The 20,898-nt window shown below is 32.8% G+C and overlaps 1 protein-coding gene across 6 annotated transcripts in view; it reads right to left on the reverse strand.

Annotated features, from left to right (window-relative positions):
• The window catches only part of MRP (Multidrug-Resistance like Protein 1), a 175,237-nt gene that overhangs the window by 13,213 nt on the left and 141,126 nt on the right, over positions 1–20,898 (reverse strand). For all 6 annotated transcript variants that reach the window (XM_089089429.1, XM_089089428.1, XM_089089427.1 and 3 more), the window contains exons 23-28: positions 19,771–19,861; positions 18,248–18,483; positions 13,614–13,712; positions 8,111–8,260; positions 1,887–2,045; positions 1,099–1,265 (exon numbers count right to left, since the gene is read on the reverse strand). In XM_089089429.1, coding sequence (XP_088945555.1) covers positions 1,099–1,265; positions 1,887–2,045; positions 8,111–8,260; positions 13,614–13,712; positions 18,248–18,483; positions 19,771–19,861 — 902 coding nt within the window. The remainder of the gene's footprint in view (positions 1–1,098; positions 1,266–1,886; positions 2,046–8,110; positions 8,261–13,613; positions 13,713–18,247; positions 18,484–19,770; positions 19,862–20,898) is intronic.

Raw genomic sequence — 20,898 nt, forward strand, 5'->3', positions numbered from 1 at the left:
TAAAGCCCACTCAAACCCTTTAAAAGGCCAGCGTCATTTGTGCTTTGATTGGAACAATACATATTAAGAACAGCGTTTTTTATTTGTCAATATATCAAGCAAAAAAAAATCACAGGCCAAATCCAGATTATAGGAAAGAAAAAAGACTAAAACGAATAATTATATGCTATACCATCAATTTAATTTAAAATTTAAATGAACACTTCTATTAGCCAAGCTTTCCAGTGTTAACAGTTGTATATAGTTTGAAAAATATTCTTTGCATAACGTAAAGAGACTGCTGACCAGTTGCCCACAATTTAGCGTGGTTTACTAAAAATTTCATCATGTGAATTTTATTCAGATTATCGTGAAGATTACAATTCGGTTAAAAAGCTTGAAAGTAATTATCAAAGGATAAGAGTAAAAAAAAAAAAAGGCGGGTAACAGTCTTAGAAACAACGAGTTGAGTATTCTATATAATAGATTCATTCTATATTCTCACCCTTTTCGCGAATCCCTTTCTATAATCGGAATTCTCAATAAAATCTGTAAATTATGAATGTCATGACAAAAAGAAGAAGCAAGGCTCAATATAAGCATTCTCAGTAGCGTTATTTTTTGGGGGAGTGGGGGGAGGGTATGAACCCCAAGTTTTTTCTGCCCCCCCCCCCCTAGATATTGCAAAATGCCTTCTTTTTAGGTATTTTCATTGAAGATGCCTTTCTTGGGCATTCTCTTTGAAAATCAACAACATTGCTCTCCCTGAAAGATTTTAGAAAAAAATACACACACACGCCCAATTTTCGTGAATTAAAGCCACTCACCGTTCTCAAAGCATTTGCATAAAAAAGTCACTCCAATAGTAAGCCTACTCATTATATATAACTATTCTACTGAGCTTTTCGGCCAACCGTCTAAGTTTAAACGGAAAGCAGTTCGTCCTCGGTTGAGGTGTGAGGATGTCGTAAGGACAGATTTAAGTAAAATGGAAACTTCCTGGGAGGGTGTAAAGAGGGAGGCTCTGAATAGATTGAGATGAAAGAGGAGCGTGAGTAGCTGTGTTGGCCTCAGGTGCTGCGATGAGTTGTTAGTAGTAGAAGTAGAACCAAACTTTACCTAAGATTTTCCCCTCCTTCCGACACCTCATGTTGTAGGCCAGCAGAAAGTGTAAGAGCAAAAGTCTTCAAATGTGCAAGCTCTAAAGCGCGCCAAATATCTTCATCAGTGTGCTGTTTGAATGGATCTAGATTCATTCTCAAGGTTCCAGAAAACAAAACAGGATCCTGAAATAAAAATCCTGTCATCAATTCAAAACAAGAACATTTTTCAGGGGGGGGGAGGGTTAGATTCTAATTTATTGCGTATTAGACCCTCTTTCTGCAAAAGAGAATTTTGTAATATTCTTACAATAATAGCTGAAAATGTCTTCCAACATTTTTCAAAGTTGATGTTTACCAATAATCGACAAGAGTCTATCAAGCATTCGTGTCAGCCAGTGCATCTGTTCATTCTACATCTTCTGAGTGATAACAAAGACTCCCTTTGTTAATGCTACCATGCACTTCAGTGAGAGACATAAAAAGGGGAGAGAGTGGAGAAAGAGAAGGAAAGAGAGGAAGGTACAGAGAAAGTAAACACAGGAGAGAGAAAATGGAGAGGGAGGGAGAGAAAGACAAAAATAAGAAAAACAAAAGAGGAAAGGAGGGGTAGAGAGAGAAAGAGAAGCAGAGAGGGAGAGGGAAAGAAAGAGTGAGAGAGAGAGAGAGAGAGAGAGAGAGAGAGAGAGAGAGAGAGAGAGAGAGAGAGAGAGAGAGAGAGAGAGAGAGTAAAAGGACATAATAGTTAAAACCAGGCTAAAATCAAAAGCATTGTAAAAAAAAGAAAGAAGAAAAATGGGATTTTACTTGAGGTATGATAGTGAGTCGGGATCTTAGGGAATGGAGACCCATTCTGGTAATATCCAGTCCATCAATCTTGATAGTGCCCTTAGCTGGCTCAATAATTCGAAACAATCCAAGAGTAAGCGATGATTTTCCAGCACCGGTACGCCCAACAATTCCAACCTGAAAATGAAATCATCTTTATATTGCCACAAGAGAATAAATTACCTAACTACAGCCTTTAAATAGCAAAGTCTGTCGACAAATTTTAGCTTTATGGTCAATAATATACTACTACTACTACTATTAACAACTCACCGTAGCACCAAGCCACCTGAGGCCAACATAGCTAAGCACGCTCCTCCTCCATCCCAATCTATTCAAAGCCTCTCTTTTTACAACCTCCCAGGAAGTTCCCATTTCCTTTAAATCTTTCTTTATGACATCCTCCTACCCCAGAGAGCACAATCTGCTTTCCGTTTAGCCCTAGACGGTTGGCCGAAAAGGACAATCTTCGGCAATCTGTCATCCTTCATCCGCACAACGTGCCCTAGCCACCCCAACATTTTTTTCACTATAGCCCTAGAAAGCGGTATTGGAGCATATATTTCGTAAAGCCTACTGTTTGAAATACGGTCAGTCAGCCGGGTAGCCAGAATAATCCGTAAGCAATTTCTCTGGAAAACATCTAGCAAACCTTCATCCTCTTTTCGGAGCGTCCATGCTTCAGAGCCATATTTGACCAATGTCATTGCTGTAGCTTCCAACATTCTAATCTTGTTTTGCAGACTAATTTTCCTACTCTTCCAAACTTGTTTTAACCGTGGAAAAACACCTTGAGCCTTGGCTATTTACTTCTCCCACCGTCTTTACTAATAATACTACCAAGGTAAGTGAAGCTCCCCACCTGATAAGTCTTTTCGTTACCCAACATCCCCTTCTCATCTTCACTTATTCCTAGCCTTAGTGACTTAGTCTTAACATTAATTTTCAAACCTATTCTAGCACCCTGATCTCGCAAAACCTCTAAAAGCTCATTCATTTTGCTCAGACTTTCATCTAGGATGCTTAAATCATCAGCATAATCTAAGTCCAGGAGACTTTGATTCCGTGGTCTCTCATTGCCTTTCCTGTGCTCCTTAAGACAAAATCCATCAAAATAATCCATATAAAGGGGGATAGAACACAACTCTGCTTAACTCCTGATTTAATACAAAACCAGCTGCTAACCTCATTTTTTACCTTAACCGCAGCAGTGTTATTCTCTTACATGGCACTAATCACTTTAGTGCATTTGTCTGGTATACCATACCAGGATAAAACCTTTGCTATACCTTTTTTATCGATAGAATCGAACGCTTGCTCATAATATATAAGAATGAGAACCAAAAGTGTTTCATAACTCAGTCCCATCTCAATTATCAGCCTAAGAGTGAAAATTTGGTCGACACATCCTCTACCATTTCTAAAACCGCACCATTCTTCTCTTAAAACTTGGTCAACAGCATCTCTCAGTCTAAAAAGTATCATATTACTAATTAATTTGCTACCTACAGAGACCAGAATAATGCCTCGATAATTACCACACTCATTCTTATCACCTTTCTTATAAAGTGGCTTAAGTAAGGTGTTCCTATAATCGTTTGGTACTTCCCCTATTTCAAAAATCATATTCATAATCTTCAGTAACTTATTTCTAACCTCAGAGCCACCATATTTAAGAAACTCATTTACCACACTACCAGCACCTGGAGCCTTATTATTCTTTAATAGTTTTAGTACTGTCGCTAATTCTTCCTCACAAAACAAATCTTCCTTCACATCCAAGGTATCACAAACTTTTTCATTTTCCTCTATATCTTTTCCTGCAACTCTATCTCGGTTTAGCAAATCTTCAAAATGTTCCGCCCATCTCTCTTTAAGCCTTTCCTTATCACTAATTGTGGCCCCATTCCTATGTTTATTGGGCCAAGTCCGGATTGACTACTCCCTCTCAATTTATAAACATGCCAGTACAATGGATAGATAAATAGATATTTATTGCAATAAAAGCCACTTTGGGCCATGGCAAAAAAAGAAAAATCACACAAAATAATAACATGATTATAACACTCATAGCAAAGTATGGTAGCCTACATAACAATAACAAAGCAAAATTACAAAACATTACAAAAACATAATAAAGCACACGATACCATTAAACTAACATAAATAGATAGATGTATGTTACATCTATCAAGGGCCATGACTACAAAAATAACAAACAAGAAAACAACTTACACACATACAACAATACTTTTCACACTCACCCCACCCCTTTTACAAAAATCTATCTCTATATGACATACCCAATTTTATATACTTTGCTATCATTCTTATTGTCCCATAATTTTTTGATCCCATTACTGAAACCAACCACTCACTTGTCTCCACATTAACAAAAAATAAATCTTTCCTTAGATCCTGTAATTCGGGACAAAGGGCCATGAAGTGAAGCAGATCCTCCCCATTTTCTCCGCACATAGGGCATGAGTAAGGACCCTCCTTTACCCTTACCCTCCCTAAATATTTCCTCCTTTCTCCAAGTGCTAGAAAATTACCCATCCCTGATATATACCACTTAATTTCTTCACTATTTAAACCCTCTTTAAAATAATTATCATATCCCCAGACCTCCTTCCATTGCCGGTAAATGCCGAGGGACACCGAGGCTGCGACTTCACACTGCCATTTCTGAATCTTCTGATCTTCAAGCACTCCCTTTACTAGTTTTGCTACATTTCCTACTTCCAGCCCTATCCCCTTATCTTCATTCCAAACACCTGATAACCCACAACTACTTAAGATTGATTTCACCTGGGAAGCCCATGAACATTTCCTTCTATCCTGCAACACCTCCAGATAAGCTGCGTTTACTAACCTATTATTCTGTAAACCAATCACCTTTTCCCAGTATCCTATCATTCTAACCAATCTTTTTACCCTCAATGAAACCAATCCTAGATCACCCTTTAACACCAGATTATTAAATTTCCCGCTTAGCCCTAAAAGTCTCCTGAAATGTCCTAAATAAATTCTCTCTATTTTTTCCCCCTTTTCAAAACCCCAAACTTCCCCATCGTAACTCAATGCTGGGCCTACCTTCGTCTCAAAAATTCTCTTCTGTAGCTTAATATTTGCCGGTCCTAGATGCCTAAGGGGACTCTTCAATAACACCCATGAAGCCTTCTGACCCTTCCAACTCGCTATTTGCACCTGATCACTCAATTTCCCTGAACTTGTGATCTTACATCCCAAATAAATATAATCCTTAACTTCATTCATCTCTTTCCCTTTAAAATAAAACTTATTCTTTTCACTTTCATCATTTCCAAAAACTAATATAACTGATTTTTCAATATTTACAACTAATTTTTTACTCTCCAGACAACTATCCAAAATCTCTAACATCTTTTGCAAATCCGGAGCCGATTTCGCAAGCAATACTATGTCATCTGCAAATAATAAACAAAACAGCTCCAGCGACATTAATTTTAACACAGGGAAATATCTATTTCTAAAATACTGCTCAATATCATTAATAAAAAGAGAAAACAAACGCGGTGATAGAGTGCATCCCTGTTTAAGGCCTACATTACTTAAAACTGGCCTAGAATAAGAAATACCTACCTTCACTACTACTTTAACCACCTCATATATTTTCACTATAACTTCTACTAACCTAATTGGCAATCCTAATTTCACCAACATCCCTTTTAACATACCCCTTGAAACTTCGTCAAATGCTCCCCTAATGTCCAAAAACGCCGTATATAACCTATTTTTCCTATGCCTCGTATATTTACTAACTAAAACCTGTAAACAAAATATTTGATCAATTGTACTATAGTTTTCCCAAAACCCTGCCTGACATTCAATTAATATACCTTTGTAATATTTTACTATTATGCCGTCTAGCTGCATCTTCCAGATTTACTGCAATTTTATCCATAGCCTCCACTTCACACCTCCTTAGTTCATATTTTAATACTTCCTCCACTTTCTTTACATTTCTTTTGTTTTCATATGATCTATCACTCAGATAATTCTTGTACAAGCCCGTTCTCCTCTGTATTAAACATATGTGGCACAATCTATCATTTTCGATATTTTTTTTCGTTGTTGCATAAGTTAGAGCTGCAGGTTTGTTAAGAACCGTTCGTTTCAGATGGAAAATATTACCTTAAACGATTTTCATTTTTGATTTTGCTGTTTTTTTGCAAACTACACATTATATTTTTCATTTTCTTTCACATATAACGCCTTTATAAGCCTTAGACAGTTCTTCAGATACTGTAAGTTTATCCCTTATTATTTTACTAAGAAATACAGAGTTATTAAGATATTACTGTGAAAAGAGAGTAAGTTCTGTTAAGATTTCAAAAGCGAAGAGAACGTATCCTGGATTTTCCTCTGAATTGCATCTGTGTTTAAATTGTATTGATATTAATACGAGGTGTCTCATTTTTTACTTTCCTATGATGTAATTTTGTTTCATTCTAATGTAAAATTATTCTTCGTTGTTCTTTTATTTTTCTTTTTTCTTTTATTTGCTCCTCTATCAGAATTTTTAATGTTTGTAATTCAATTTAGACAAAGAAGCAGCGTAATAGAGTGGAGGATATTAGATCTTTCAAAGCTTTGAATCGTTAAATATTTATTTAAAGGCAAATTTAAAAATAGACACACCCTCATCACATACCCCCCTCCATCCTTGAATAGCTATGGTTTATCTGACGTTCCTTTATATGAGCACAATTCTATCAAAGTCCGATAGTTTATTACATAATATGAGCCCCAATTTCTAATGTTACGAAAACTTAGTTACCCCTCAAATGATGATACAACTCAAATAAAACCACAATTTTAAAAGGACGACAACTACAGTAGCTAAAACGACAACTCAGGTAAAGCTAAAAATCAGTTACCTACAGCTCGTATTAGCTACAATAAAAGTGAAACAAAATACTGAGTGTGCGTAGAATTTGACAGGGTAAGGAGAAAAACAAAGAGGTTCGAATTATGTACCTTAAATTAGGCTTCATTTTAAAAAAGAGTTGTAGTTATTGAGATGAAAGACTAGCAAGCGAGTTAGTTAACTAACCTATAAAGATTTACGAACATATAACCTTCGTCTGCGATTCAAAAATAATCTTTATATTTTGAGAATTTAATCTCGCGTCGTGCAATACCACATGTACCTGGGTGAGGGATTAAAAGCATCCAGCCTCATAAATGCAGGTAGAATGTTGCCAATGAGCCCTATACATAACACAGTCTTACTTCACAGTCTATCTTTGAAGGTTAAGAAGGTTTAGCTATCCTTTGAAAGGATAGTTGGCTTTGGGAACCAACAAATTCTTATTGCTTAAGTTTTTACGGATGTAAGCGTCGTCAAATCCAACGAGTTTATTTTTCTTATCTTCCAAGTGTAAAACTACAAAAAATCACCATTAATAAATAAATTAAACCCAAAAATAACAGAAATTACAATAGATAACCTAGTCAAACTCAAAATAAGCAAATATTGAAAGGAGTAGGGCTGACAACACCTATGTCTTCTCAAAACCAGAACATAATTTGCACTTCAAAAAAAATTAAATAACCGTATATTGTCAGTTTGATATACATATTCTGACACATATTCTTGCTATTTACCCATCTTCACGAGAAAGGTGAACATGGGTAGATCACAGATGATGGACAAAAGCCTGCCGAAGTATGTACTTTTTGGTATTCCACCTAGGCCCAAACAAAAAAAAACGATGTCTCAAATAAGGTAGGAAGCGGCCATAAGAAAGGATTTCAAGCAAACACAGACATCATAAGAAGTAGAAAAGAGTGAACAGATGAGGATGAAAGAGAAACAAGCACAGCTGTGTTAGCCTCATGTGAGTTGGTGCTATCGCGGGTTATAAGCAGTAGTAGCAGTAGAAGTATTAATCACTAGTAGTCGAAATCAGTAGTAGTAGTCGAAATATCAGTAGTAGTCGAAATTCTGGGAATTACACAGAAAAACAAAGTCGAACTCTTTTTTCTCAAAAACTAATAAATATGATTCTATTAGGCTTTTTAACGCATAACAGAAATTACGATTTTTCTCTTTCACTTTTATTTATTAAGTAAAACTTAAAGCCAAATGAATTATTTACTTTATTCAGGCTACGCTACGTACTATTCTATTAAAATCTGTAATTTGTAGTACTTACCTTTTCACCTCCATTGATAGAGCAATTTATGCCTTTCAACACAACCTCTAAACCTTCCCTGTAGCGAACTTCATAATCAATAAATTCAACTTTTCCTTCATCTGGCCATTCCTTAGGAGGCTTTTTATCTGGTATTTCCCATTGTGCTTCCTAGAATACATAAATTTTATCATGAAGATGTACACAGAAACAAATCTCCGTCTCATCGATACCATTAAAATTAGCAAAGCGATATTATTTAAATTTAATTATTAATTTAAAATCAAAATCAAAAATTAGATTTTGAAAATTTGAAATAAATTTTTAAAAAAAGTAAAACTGAATCGAAAATTCAAACTTAAAACAGAATTGATATTATTAAATTATTAAAATTTAATAGCAAATATCATTATTAATATTAGCAAAAAAATGAAATTAAAACCCTTCGCTGTTGGTTGATGTTAATTTTTATCTATAAGAAACAATCTGAATCTGAAATCGATTGATATTCGATTTGATTCAATATTTAAGGTTTGCCTGTGTTGGTTGTCTCGCCATCAATTTCGGGCGCAATTCAAAATTGAGACGTCTCGCTGATATTAAAGTCTTCTTTAATTCATAGAAAACTTTGGTTTTATTTATACGAACGAAAACGAATATAATAAACTATAAGATGTAAACATAGAGCTCTAACAAAAATATAGGAAAATATAAATCTATAGGACGTAAAACAACTATTACATACAGGACAGAAAAAAAAATAAGAGAAAAAATAAAAGAACCAACACACTCTATTACAAAATGACATTGCCACTGTGTTATTATCTTTAAAGAACCAAGGACATCAAAATGAAAACAGTTTTTGACCCATTCATTCGGTAAACCGGGATTTTCTACGACTTTATTTTGCTTGCTATTAAGCTATTAACATCTTTCTTATTGCTTCAATTCTCTCCTTTATTGCCAGACCGAATCGCGATTGAAACATGCAGTATCTTTTCTTTTTTACACAAAAAGCCGAACTGAATGATTGCACCACTCAATTTACGTTGATCATATAGTCAAGTGTTTCAACAATCAATCGGGCGGTACAACCGTTTACTACTGAATAAATACAGGCCATTGAGAATATTTCAAAATTAAGTAAAAAAAGGGATGTTTTTCAAATGAGAAGAACAATGGATTCTATTGATAAGTCAATAAACAATTAAAGGGACGAATACAACAAAACAGGATAGTCTAATTAATCTTTCCAACTATATCTTCCAGTAAGTAAGTCAATTAACTAATAATTTCATGTGTTTAATCTTGAATAATTTTATTGATATACATATTCATGCATAGTTTAGATTTTTAGATGTTCAATAATACATATATTCCTTTTCAATTTCTATTTGGAAACACGATACTAGGGTTATACCTAATTTTAATTCCTCCCCCTTGGTTTCCTCCCACTAATTTTTTAATTTTAATTCCGAATTTTAATTCCTCCCCCTAAGTTTAATCATTGAGTCAAAAGGTTTTGTTTTTACTCAGTTTATTGCTAATTAATGGCAGTGTCTGTCTTTTGCCACAATCAGGAAAGTTACACGTTCTAGAGCTACGTTGTGGTATATTTTTAGCTCATTTTCTGCTCCTTTTTCGTGCACGTTCATTTTTTAAAGTTGGCACCAGCCAAGTGTCAGAACTGCATATCTGCATCAACCTTCTTTGGCATTGAAAATTTAGCTCCTAAGTCTTCCTTATTTTTTAAGACAAACATGTTTGTGTAAGTTTCCACTTAACGAATTTAAAGAATCAGATTACATTTTATAGTGTCCTTGGTACTTTATGGTTTACGGTGTAAACCATATGGTTTATTTGGTTACAGACGCATATGGTGTGTAAGTTTTCACTTAACCACATTAAAGAATCAGATTTCATTTTTAGTGTCCTTGGTACTTTATGGTTTACGGTGTAAACCATATGGTTTACTTGGTTATAGACGCATATGGTTGTGTATGTTTTCACTTAACCACATTAAAGAATCAGATTTCATTTTTAGTGTCCTTGGTACTTTATGGCTTACGGTGTAAACCATATGGTTTATTTGGTTACAGACGCATATGGTTGTGTAAGTTTTCACTTAACCACATTAAAGAATCAGATTTCATTTTTAGTGTAATTGGTACTTTATGGTTTACGGTGTAAACCATATGGTTTATTTGGTTACAGACGCATATGGTTGTGTATGTTTTCACTTGACCACATTAAAGAATCAGATTTCATTTTTAGTGTCCTTGGTACTTTATGGTTTACGGTGTAAACCATATGGTTTATTTGGTTACAGACGCATATGGTTGTTTAAGTTTTCACTTAACAACAGTACAGAATCAGATTTCATTTTTAGTGTCCTTTGTACTTTATGGTTTACGGTGTAAACCATATGGTTTATTTGGTTACAGACGCATATGGTTGTGTAAGTTTTCACTTAACCACATTAAAGAATCATATTTCATTTTTAGTGTCCTTGGTACTTTATGGTTTACGGTGTAAACCATATGGTTTATTTGGTTACAGACACATATGGTGTGTAAGTTTTCACTAAACCACATTAAAGAATCAGATTTCATTTTTAGTGTCCTTGGTACTTTATGGTTTACGGTGTAAACCAAATGGTTTATTTGCTTACAGACACATATGGTTGTGTATGTTTTCACTTAACCAAATTAAAGAATCAGATTTCATTTTTAGTGTCCTTGGTACTTTATGGTTTACGGTGTAAACCATATGGTTTATTTGGTTACAGACGCATATGGTGTGTAAGTTTTCACTTAACCACATTAAAGAATCAGATTTCATTTTTAGTGTCCTTGGTACTTTATGGTTTACGGTGTAAACCAAATGGTTTATTTGCTTACAGACACATATGGTTGTGTATGTTTTCACTTAACCAAATTAAAGAATCAGATTTCATTTTTAGTGTCCTTGGTACTTTATGGTTTACGGTGTAAACCATATGGTTTATTTGGTTACAGACGCATATGGTGTGTAAGTTTTCACTTAACCACATTAAAGAATCAGATTTCATTTTTAGTGTCCTTGGTACTTTATGGTTTACGGTGTAAACCAAATGGTTTATTTGCTTACAGACACATATGGTTGTGTATGTTTTCACTTAACCAAATTAAAGAATCAGATTTCATTTTTAGTGTCCTTGGTACTTTATGGTTTACGGTGTAAACCAAATAGTTTATTTGGTTACAGACGCATATGGTTGTGTATGTTTTCACTTAACCACATTAAGGAATCAGATTTCATTTTTAGTGTCCTTGGTACTTTATGGCTTACGGTGTAAACCATATGGTTTATTTGCTTACAGACACATATGGTTGTGTAAGTTGTCACTTAACCAAATTAAGGAATCAGATTTCATATTTAGTGTCCTTGGTACTTCGTAAAACATCGTAAACCGTATGATTTACGATGGTTTACATCGTAAACCATATGGTTTATTTGGGTACAGACGCATATGGTTGTGTAAGTTTTCACTTAACCACATTAAAGAATCAGATTTCATTTTTAGTGTCCTTGGTACTTTATGGTTTACGGTGTAAACCATATGGTTTATTTGGTTAGAGACGCATATGGTTGTGTAAGTTTCAACTTAACCACATTAAAGAATCAGATTTCATTTTTAGTGTCCTTGGTACTTTATGGTTTACGGTGTAAACCATATGGTTTATTTGGTTACAGACGCATATGGTTGTGTATGTTTTCACTTAACAACATTAAAGAATCAGATTTAATTTTTAGTGTCCTTGGTACTTTATGGCTTACGGTGTAAACCATATGGTTTATTTGGTTACAGACACATATGGTTGTGTAAGTTTTCACTTAACCACATTAAAGAATCAGATTTCATTTTTAGTGTCCTTGTTACTTTATGGTTTACGGTGTAAACCATATGGTTTATTTGGTTACAGACGCATATGGTTGTGTATGTTTTCACTTAACCACATTAAAGAATCAGATTTCATTTTTAGTGTCCTTTGTACTTTATGGTTTACGGTGTAAACCATATGGTTTATTTGGTTACAGACGCATATGGTTGTGTAAGTTTTCACTTAACAAAATTAAAGAATCATATTTCATTTTTAGTGTCATTGTTACTTTATGGTTTACGGTGTAAACCATATGGTTTATTTGGTTACAGACGCATATGGTTGTGTAAGTTTTCACTTAACCACATTAAAGAATCAGATTTCATTTTAGTGTCCTTGGTACTTTATGGTTTACGGTGTAAACCATATGGTTTATTTGGTTACAGACGCATATGGTTGTTTAAGTTTTCACTTAACCACATTAAAGAATCAGATTTCATTTTTAGTGTCCTTGGTACTTTATGGTTTACGGTGTAAACGATATGGTTTATTTGGTTACAGACGCATATGGTTGTGTAAGTTTTCACTTAACCAATTTATAGAATGAGATTTCATTTTTAGTGTCCTTGGTATGGTGTAAACCATATGGTTTATTTGGTTACAGACATGTATGGTTGTGTAAGTTTTCACTCAACCGAATTATAGAATCAGATTTTATTTTTAGTGTCCTTGGTACTTTATGGTTTACGGTGTAAACCATATGGTTTATTTGGTTACAGACACATATGGTTGTGTATGTTTTCACTTGACCAAATTAAAGAATCAGATTTTATTTTTAGTGTCCTTTGTACTTTACATTGTGTACTTTTTCTGCAAAGCTACTTTTGTTCTTATAGTTTTACAAGCATTATTAGTTTTAGGTAGTCAAATCTACTTTTAGTCTGTTTTCATTAATGGTTACAATAAGACTTTAATTTTCAGACTTGTCCCTTAGAGCAGGCAACTTAAGGACTAAGTTGTGAGCATTTCCAGGATAATGAAGCCTAATATAGACAGAACAGTAAATAAAAGTTTAAAGTTAGCGATTGCGAGGTACACAAAAGCTTAACTACGCCTTACACTCTGAAATGGCCTTACTGATGGAGCTTTAGTACTTTAGTGCTAATGAAAAAGTCGGAGTTAAAAGTCAAAATTCTTGACTTTTTTACAGCTAACACTACGTTTGACTAAAAAGTGGATATCTGAGCTGAACATTATAAATCCCCCCCCCGCCTACCCACATAGACATTTGATAACCTTATATGGCACAATTTAATAATAATAAACTCCTAGAAGATATTTCATTTAAACTAAATTAAATTATCCAATTTAGCAAATTGAAGTATTTCAATTAAAAGTTTATTTTATTTAATGATTAATTGAACTAACTTTATTAAATTAAATAATTCATTAAGCTGTTTAGTTTATTAGGAATTGCATTAAATAAGTGTCTTTAGTTTTTGCCACAGAATTTTATTGACATTATCATTTGTAGAGAGACTGTAAACCATTCTGTCTTAGAAAAATGGAGGGTAACTAAAAAACAAAACAAAAACGGAGCCTCAGAAGAACTGAAAATACGGATTCAAAAAAATGCATATCAATAAAAATAAATAGAATACCTGAGGGGTCTCGCCGTATTCCTTGATTCTTTCAACCGCCACAATGTTTGTTTCTACCTCTGAGGTCATTCTCATGAACCAATTCAAAGTCTGGGTGATCTGAAGTGTAGACATAATAAATTAATAGAAAGCTTAAGATTGTCACTTATTATGATCATAACTGGTTTTGGGCAGGGTCAAATTAGTTTTTTTTGTAGCTTAAAAAAAAAAAAAAAAAAAAAAAAAAAAAAAAAAAAAAATTCTAGTGCAACTAGCGCTGCAACATCAAAATTGTGGGCTGTAATAGAAAGCGAAAAGCAGAAGAACGGGATCGTTGAGGTTGGGCTGCAAACGTCATCTATATACAATCTATACAATACTATCTATACGTGCACCAAACGCCATTATACAATGTTTGTTTCTACCTCTGAGGTCACTCATGAACCAATTCAACGTCTGGATGATCTGAAGAGTAGATAGAGTAAATAAATAGAAAGCTTAAGATTCAACTCACTTCAATCTTATACAAGCAAAGAGTAGAAGGATTCAAAATAGAAAGACAAGTAAACACTCCATACAGAAGTAAAGTACAAAAACGTGTGTTTTAATTTATTGGTTTTTTTTTTCTTTTGGAATTGGTTTATTCTTGCTACGAAAGCTTACATTAGTAAGCTAAAATGTGAATACAGTAATTCAATTCACATTCTAGACGTGCCTAGATTTGGAAAATTGGAAAGAAAGTCTACAATACCCTCTCCCTTTAATACCTGTTCTGGTTACGCTCACAATATTTATACATAGTTTGATGTGATGACACCTACAAAATATTCTAAATTCAGAACATACTTAGTGAGCTTCCAAAGAAAAAAAAAATGAATATTCATGCATCAAAAAGAAGTATCTACAGTTAGTCGGTCTAAAAACAAACTCGCAAGAATCGGTAAAAACTTGAAGAACGCCATCACTGTGCATTTTCTATAGCTTGGGCTAAACTGTAAACGTCATCTAAAATCAGAGAGACAGAGATGGCCCTGCCCACAATCATACTAGACTGCCGGAAATAGACCTGGTCATCCTGGTCATAAGTGTAGTTCTTAGAATGACAAGTAGAACGAAATGCATGGATAAGATTAATAGATTTATAATCGTGGTTTAAAGCAGCAGACCTATACCGGTTTTTTTTTTTCATTTGTTTATATAAATGTGAAATTTTAATGATCTATACCCAATACTAGTAGTTACACATATAAATAATTAGTTTTATGATAACTATGAAAATTTAAAAATAAGACTGGGGATTAAAGGGTTCATGTTTACAGTTTTAATTCTAACTTAAAAAAAAAAAAAAAAAAAAAAAAAAAATCATGCTAAATAAAGCCATGAATGTATAAGGCTTCCGATAAATAATCAAGTGATTCAGCATAACCGTTGACATCCACACTTTAGATACATGCTGTTCAACTTAAAGAGTTGCACAATTTTAATCTTTAACATTTTAATTGTAAGGTTCAATAATTTGCTCAAAAAGGTAGCCTACATTTTAGGGTGACATATTACTTTCAGTAATTCAATAATTAGTATAATTTACTAATAGTATAATTAGTATATTACTAGTACAATTTACTAGTATAATTAAAAGCAGACTCATTTACGGAAGCTTCTCTTCTGCTTCTTAAATATTTAATTTTTAGGCCATATTTGGTCATACTTTATATGCCCTGTTTGGTGTCTTGTTTTTTTTTAAATTTAGCAAAAAAGGATTTTGTAAATTAAACATTAAACGAGATTTGTATTAAATTTCCCCTACATACTCACAAAGTCATTGTAAAACGACACCATTTACTCCAATACCAGCTTGGCAAGGAACCTTATATTTACACTATCCTGGCCCAATATTTTTTTTTTAATTACAGCAATAGCATTATTTTATGTGGTAAAATCATAATTCACGTGGCTATTTGTACCTGAAATACTGACGTTTATAAAGACTCATGAAATTATTTAGAAAGAATTCCAATAAAATTTACTAATCATAATCGGATGTTTTTTCACATATCGTAAAAATCATTCTGTGATTCTCAGCGTCGGCTGAACCTCTCAAAGACAAAAAATCCATCAGAGAATTATTCCAACAACATAGGGAAATTCCAAAGCAATTTTGGTATGAAAATTGACATGAGATCGTAAGTGTCAACAGTTCGAAAAGCTAACGGGAGGGTAGTTTAAAATAAAGAAAACGTATAATATCTTTCTAACTGTTATGAAAAGCGCTGTCTCGATTCAATGTATAAACATCATAAAATAATATGAATTATGTGCCATGCACAATTTTCAATCAAGTCAGTTAGCACAGCAGGGAACTCCCAATGCTGTCAAATTTCTTCTTTGAGCAGATTTTTAATGTTTTTCAAGCAGATGTGCAATAATATTTTTAAGGAGTGCCCTTTCCTAAACTTTAAAAAAAGAATTCTGCTCTGTTCAATCGAAACGACAAAATTTTGGACTTTCTAATGACGCAAGTTTCATTTTATCTGAATATCTCTATTTCTGGCACAAAACAGGTTAAGTTAAATGGTTTTCCTAAAATTTCCGGGAAAGAGGGTGTCAGTTTTTATTTTTCTGCCGTTTATTAGGATTCTAACCAATTCTGAATAGTTTGGCCGCACACACTAAAAAAAAGCTTCTAATGGACGAGATAGAGCGATCATTTAAGATATTGATTTTCTCAAAGTTCAATATTTCAGAAACACTTGAAAGGAATACAAGTTAAAGTCGAAAAGTTAAAGGTTGAAATCGGTTTAGCCTTGCGCTAAATAAACTTATTTCAATTGATTTTGTAATTTTTGGCGTTGAATAGGCAATTGCAATTATGGAATTGCGTTCAATAGTGTGTATAAAAACTTAATGAATTAATTCTTTAGGCTACTTATTATGCGTCATGGCTCAATAAGCTGCAATTCGTTCTTTTTTTTATAGAAAATCCTGGTGAATTGATCTATTAGAATAAATCAAAATTTTCCTATTAGAACCTTCTCTAAAAGGTGCTATGGAGCAGCAAAAATTATAAGTCTAGCTTTTTTTCATTTTAACTACGATTTTTGTAAAGTAGGAACACCGTAGCGTACAGAAAGGGAAAGTTAGCCCATTATATTTTCACAATTTCTTCCTATTTGCAATGTTTAACGTTGAGTAGGCAACTGCATTGATGGAATTGCGTTCAATAGTACGTCATGATTCAATAAGCTGCAATTCGTTGTTTTCTAGACAGAAAATACCTGGTGTATTTATTTATCAGGATAAATTAAAATCTTCCTGTTATAATCTTTTTTAAAATGTACTAAGGAGTTCCAAACTCTAACCTTGCTGTTAAATATAATTTTTCGTACAGTAAGAACACCATAACTTATAGAAAGAGAGAGCTAGACCGTTATATTTTGACCATTTCTTACAATTTACAAATACATCAAGAAAAATTAACACTACTACTCAAGCGGCGTTGTATGGAGCATAATAATTGCGCTTATAACAACTAATTACAATAAGCAATTGCAGTTCAGGAATAGCAGCTAATTATAATAAGCTCGTTTGAGGGCGTGGTAAAAGAGTTGGGTAAAAAATAAAGGCGAGTTCCAGAATATACAAACTCTTGTTATGTTAAAAGTTTTTTAGTTGTAAAAAACCTTTGTACCCACTGATAGCGGTAGTCGACTACATAATTGTATATTCTTTTTTCGCTATTTTGACATAAATTAGAACTATCTGGTTAATATTTTATAATAATATTAGTAATAAATATTATTATATTGTTTACTACTTATTATGCAGAAACGACATTTGTGCATAAAAAAAAGAAGAAAATGAATTTGAAATTTCATTACTTAATACTATTAATTATTATTAATTACAAATTCATTTGTTTATAACTTATTAAAACTACTTATCATAATTAGAAGGCACTGCTTCCTCCGCAGTTATTAAACCAGATGATTAGAATGAAGAAAATTGAAACCATCAATAACACAACCTTGTCAGTATATTAACTCATTGACGAGGAATAAGAAGAAAAAAATTAAAATAATTAAGAAACCGAACAGGGTGGTTTTAGACAGTTGAAAAAAAAAATTAATACAGGAACCCGATTTTCTGGCAAAGATATCCAGTAAGCCGTCCTATCACCTAAAAAAAAAAACAGAAAAAGAAAAAAAGTATATCATAAAATAAAAATTACCTTTTGAAGTAAACCATTCCAAATAGAGAAATGACTTACGAGCTTACGGGAACACGTTTTTTAATTATTTTTTTTTATAACTTTTTTCTCCTTCCTTCACTGGCTAAAAACTGCCCTCGTTTGGTTTTTACTTACTTTTACATTTTTTTTTATATAATTTCTTAAACCACATTGGCCTGACATAACATAAAGAAAGAAAAACGAGAAAAAAGGGGTTTTCTAAAGGCCAAATGAAAATACTGACAAAACACAACAAAGCGAATATTTCGAGGGGACAAACTCCTCTCTTCTTCAGAAGAGAGGCGTTTGTCCCCTCGAAATATTTGCATTGCAATCTTAGATCGTATTCAACTCATTAACATTAACTCGCTGAGAGCTAGACAAATCTTGAACAAGATAATGAAAAAAAGAAAATAATAGAACTTACATTCAAAGCGTAACTTATAGAAAGGCCCACTAGTCCAGGATTCAGTGATTCTCTTCCAAAGACTGCAAACAACGATGCACAAAGAACAATCAAGTTTCCGACAGATTCCAAACGAACTGCAAGCCATCTGTTGGCAACAATGCTGGGATAATAACAAATTTGATTTGTATCGACTTTAGACTCGTTCTCTTTAATAAACCGACACTCTTTGGAGTAAGCTCGAATGACAGATACTCCTAAAATAATAAATTATGCATAATAAAACTATATAAATAATAAAACATATAAATAATATGGTTGAAGGTATATGGTCCAACGCAATTAGAAGCGACCTATATGAAAATTAAAGATTTAAAAAGGGGATGGAAAACTATAGAATCAAGGAAAAATTAGAAATAACTTAAATTCCTGATGTTTCTCAAAACACACAGATATATATATATATATATATATATATATATATATATATATATATATATATATATATATATATTTTTTATGTGTGTGTGTGTGTGTGTGTGTGTGTGTGTGTGTGTGTGTGTGTGTGTGTGTGTGTGTGTGTGTGTGTGTGTGTGTGTGTGTGTGTGTGTGTGTGTGTGTGTTTTTTTATATATATATATATATATATATATATATATATATATATATATATATATATATATATATATATATATATATATATATATATATATATATATATATATATATATATATATATATATATATATATATATATATATATATATATATATATATATATATATATATATATATATATATATATATATATATATATATATATATATATATATATATATATATATATATATATATATATATATATATATATATATATATATATATATATATATATATATATATATAGAAAAGATATTTTTTTTCAATATCAGAATTTATTTCACTTTTTACCGTTTTTTTTCCTTCCATGGACGGATTTGGAAGACCCAGAGGGGGGCGGGGCAAGGGGCAATTGTTCCTTTAGTTATGCTCCAGTTTTTACTCACATCTATATAAACACTTCAAGCAAAAAATAGTTAATACAATTCAAAACATTCCCCCTAACCTCAAAATTCTAGATTTGCCACTAGGGTTGCGCTTATCGTAAACCGTCCTTCAAGATATTCATAATTCTTCAACGTCGTGCTCCATTATATTATTTGCAAGAACACACATAAAATATCAGGCGACTGATGAGATATAAATTTTGTGTCACAAAAAGGGTGTGAATGTTCAGTTTCTACATGTAGTGCGACGAATTGAGTTTGTAATGTGCAATCACAACGATCCATTATAACACAAACAGTGTATGGGCAATTGAGCATTATAACTGGATGTTTTTAAAGTTAATATCCTTATTTCATAAGTACCACAATTGTAAGCAGCTCTTATTCTGATCTAGTCCAAAGTTACATACACAATTAAAAGCTTAATCTGAGATAAGCATAGAACTAAGAAATATTCAATCTTGCTAAAAAGTTATTTTAGGCAAAACAACTACTTACCGGTAATTGTTTCACCAAAATGGGAGTAGATTGGTGAGCGAGTTATTGACTCCAAACGCTTCAGCTGTCGTGATGTAGCAACGTAAAAATGCTAAAAAAAAAACAAAAAAACAATACAACAAAAATTTAAAAAAAAACGACATTTTATGTTCGCTAATCTTACAATCGTCAAAAAAGCAAGGTACAACGGAAAAAACCTTTAGCAATCAATATAAATACCGAAAAGCATTAAATAATGTAACAACAATTAAGAACAAGCCAACATTCATACTTCAAACTAAATTTCAGATCTTAACAGGCATTTTCTCACATAGGTGAAAAAAAATATAAAAAAAATCGTTTAGGGGCCTGGGTTCCCCAAAATGGAGAATAAAATAGGGTCAAAACTCTTTTTTGATCGGCTCAAAGGTAAATGCCAGTCCAGACCAAAAGAACCCCAAAATATTGAAATAATTAGAAAATAAAATATTAAAAAGGAAACAAAGAAAAAGAGATAAAAACGGACAAGTGAATGATTTGAAACTTACAACTGTTAGTCCCTGGTCCAAGGGGAGCCTCACATGAAAATAAAATTCATTAATTTAACAACAAATTTATATGAAAATTGCAAACTTAAATTTAAATATCAATAATAAAACTTATTTTACCCCCCCCCCCCGAAAAAAAGGCCAAAAACTAATTTCTAATTAGACTAAAGTAATTTCCTTAAGTCCTTGGGGAAACAAGACCCTAATGCACTAGAAAACAGATACAGGATATTGTGCTCTGAAAAAAACCCTAATAAACTGACTTCCCCATATCGGCTTAGAAACTTATCACTGTAAATTCCTAGGCCAAGAAAACCCCCATACACAAACAATAATTTGGGGGCAAAGACCTTCTGAAACTGGGGTCATAAAATGTTATTCCCTATGTTGGTACGACTGTATATAAACATAAGATAGTATGATCATTACCTATCTCAACCATTATAAAAACCCAAACCGAGATGCAAGTGCTCCGGAGAACATTTAAACAACTATAAACACAAGCGACACTCGATTTTTTCACGGGTAGACAAGTCAGATTTCTCTTGAACGTAAAACTGGGCTTCAACGTTGTAACACTAAATTTTAAAGAACCCAATTT

The sequence above is a fragment of the Artemia sp. Qi Xiang Cuo genome, chromosome 5, assembly GCF_049724085.1.
Source record: "Artemia sp. Qi Xiang Cuo chromosome 5, ASM4972408v1, whole genome shotgun sequence".
Classification (NCBI taxonomy): domain Eukaryota; kingdom Metazoa; phylum Arthropoda; class Branchiopoda; order Anostraca; family Artemiidae; genus Artemia; species Artemia sp. Qi Xiang Cuo.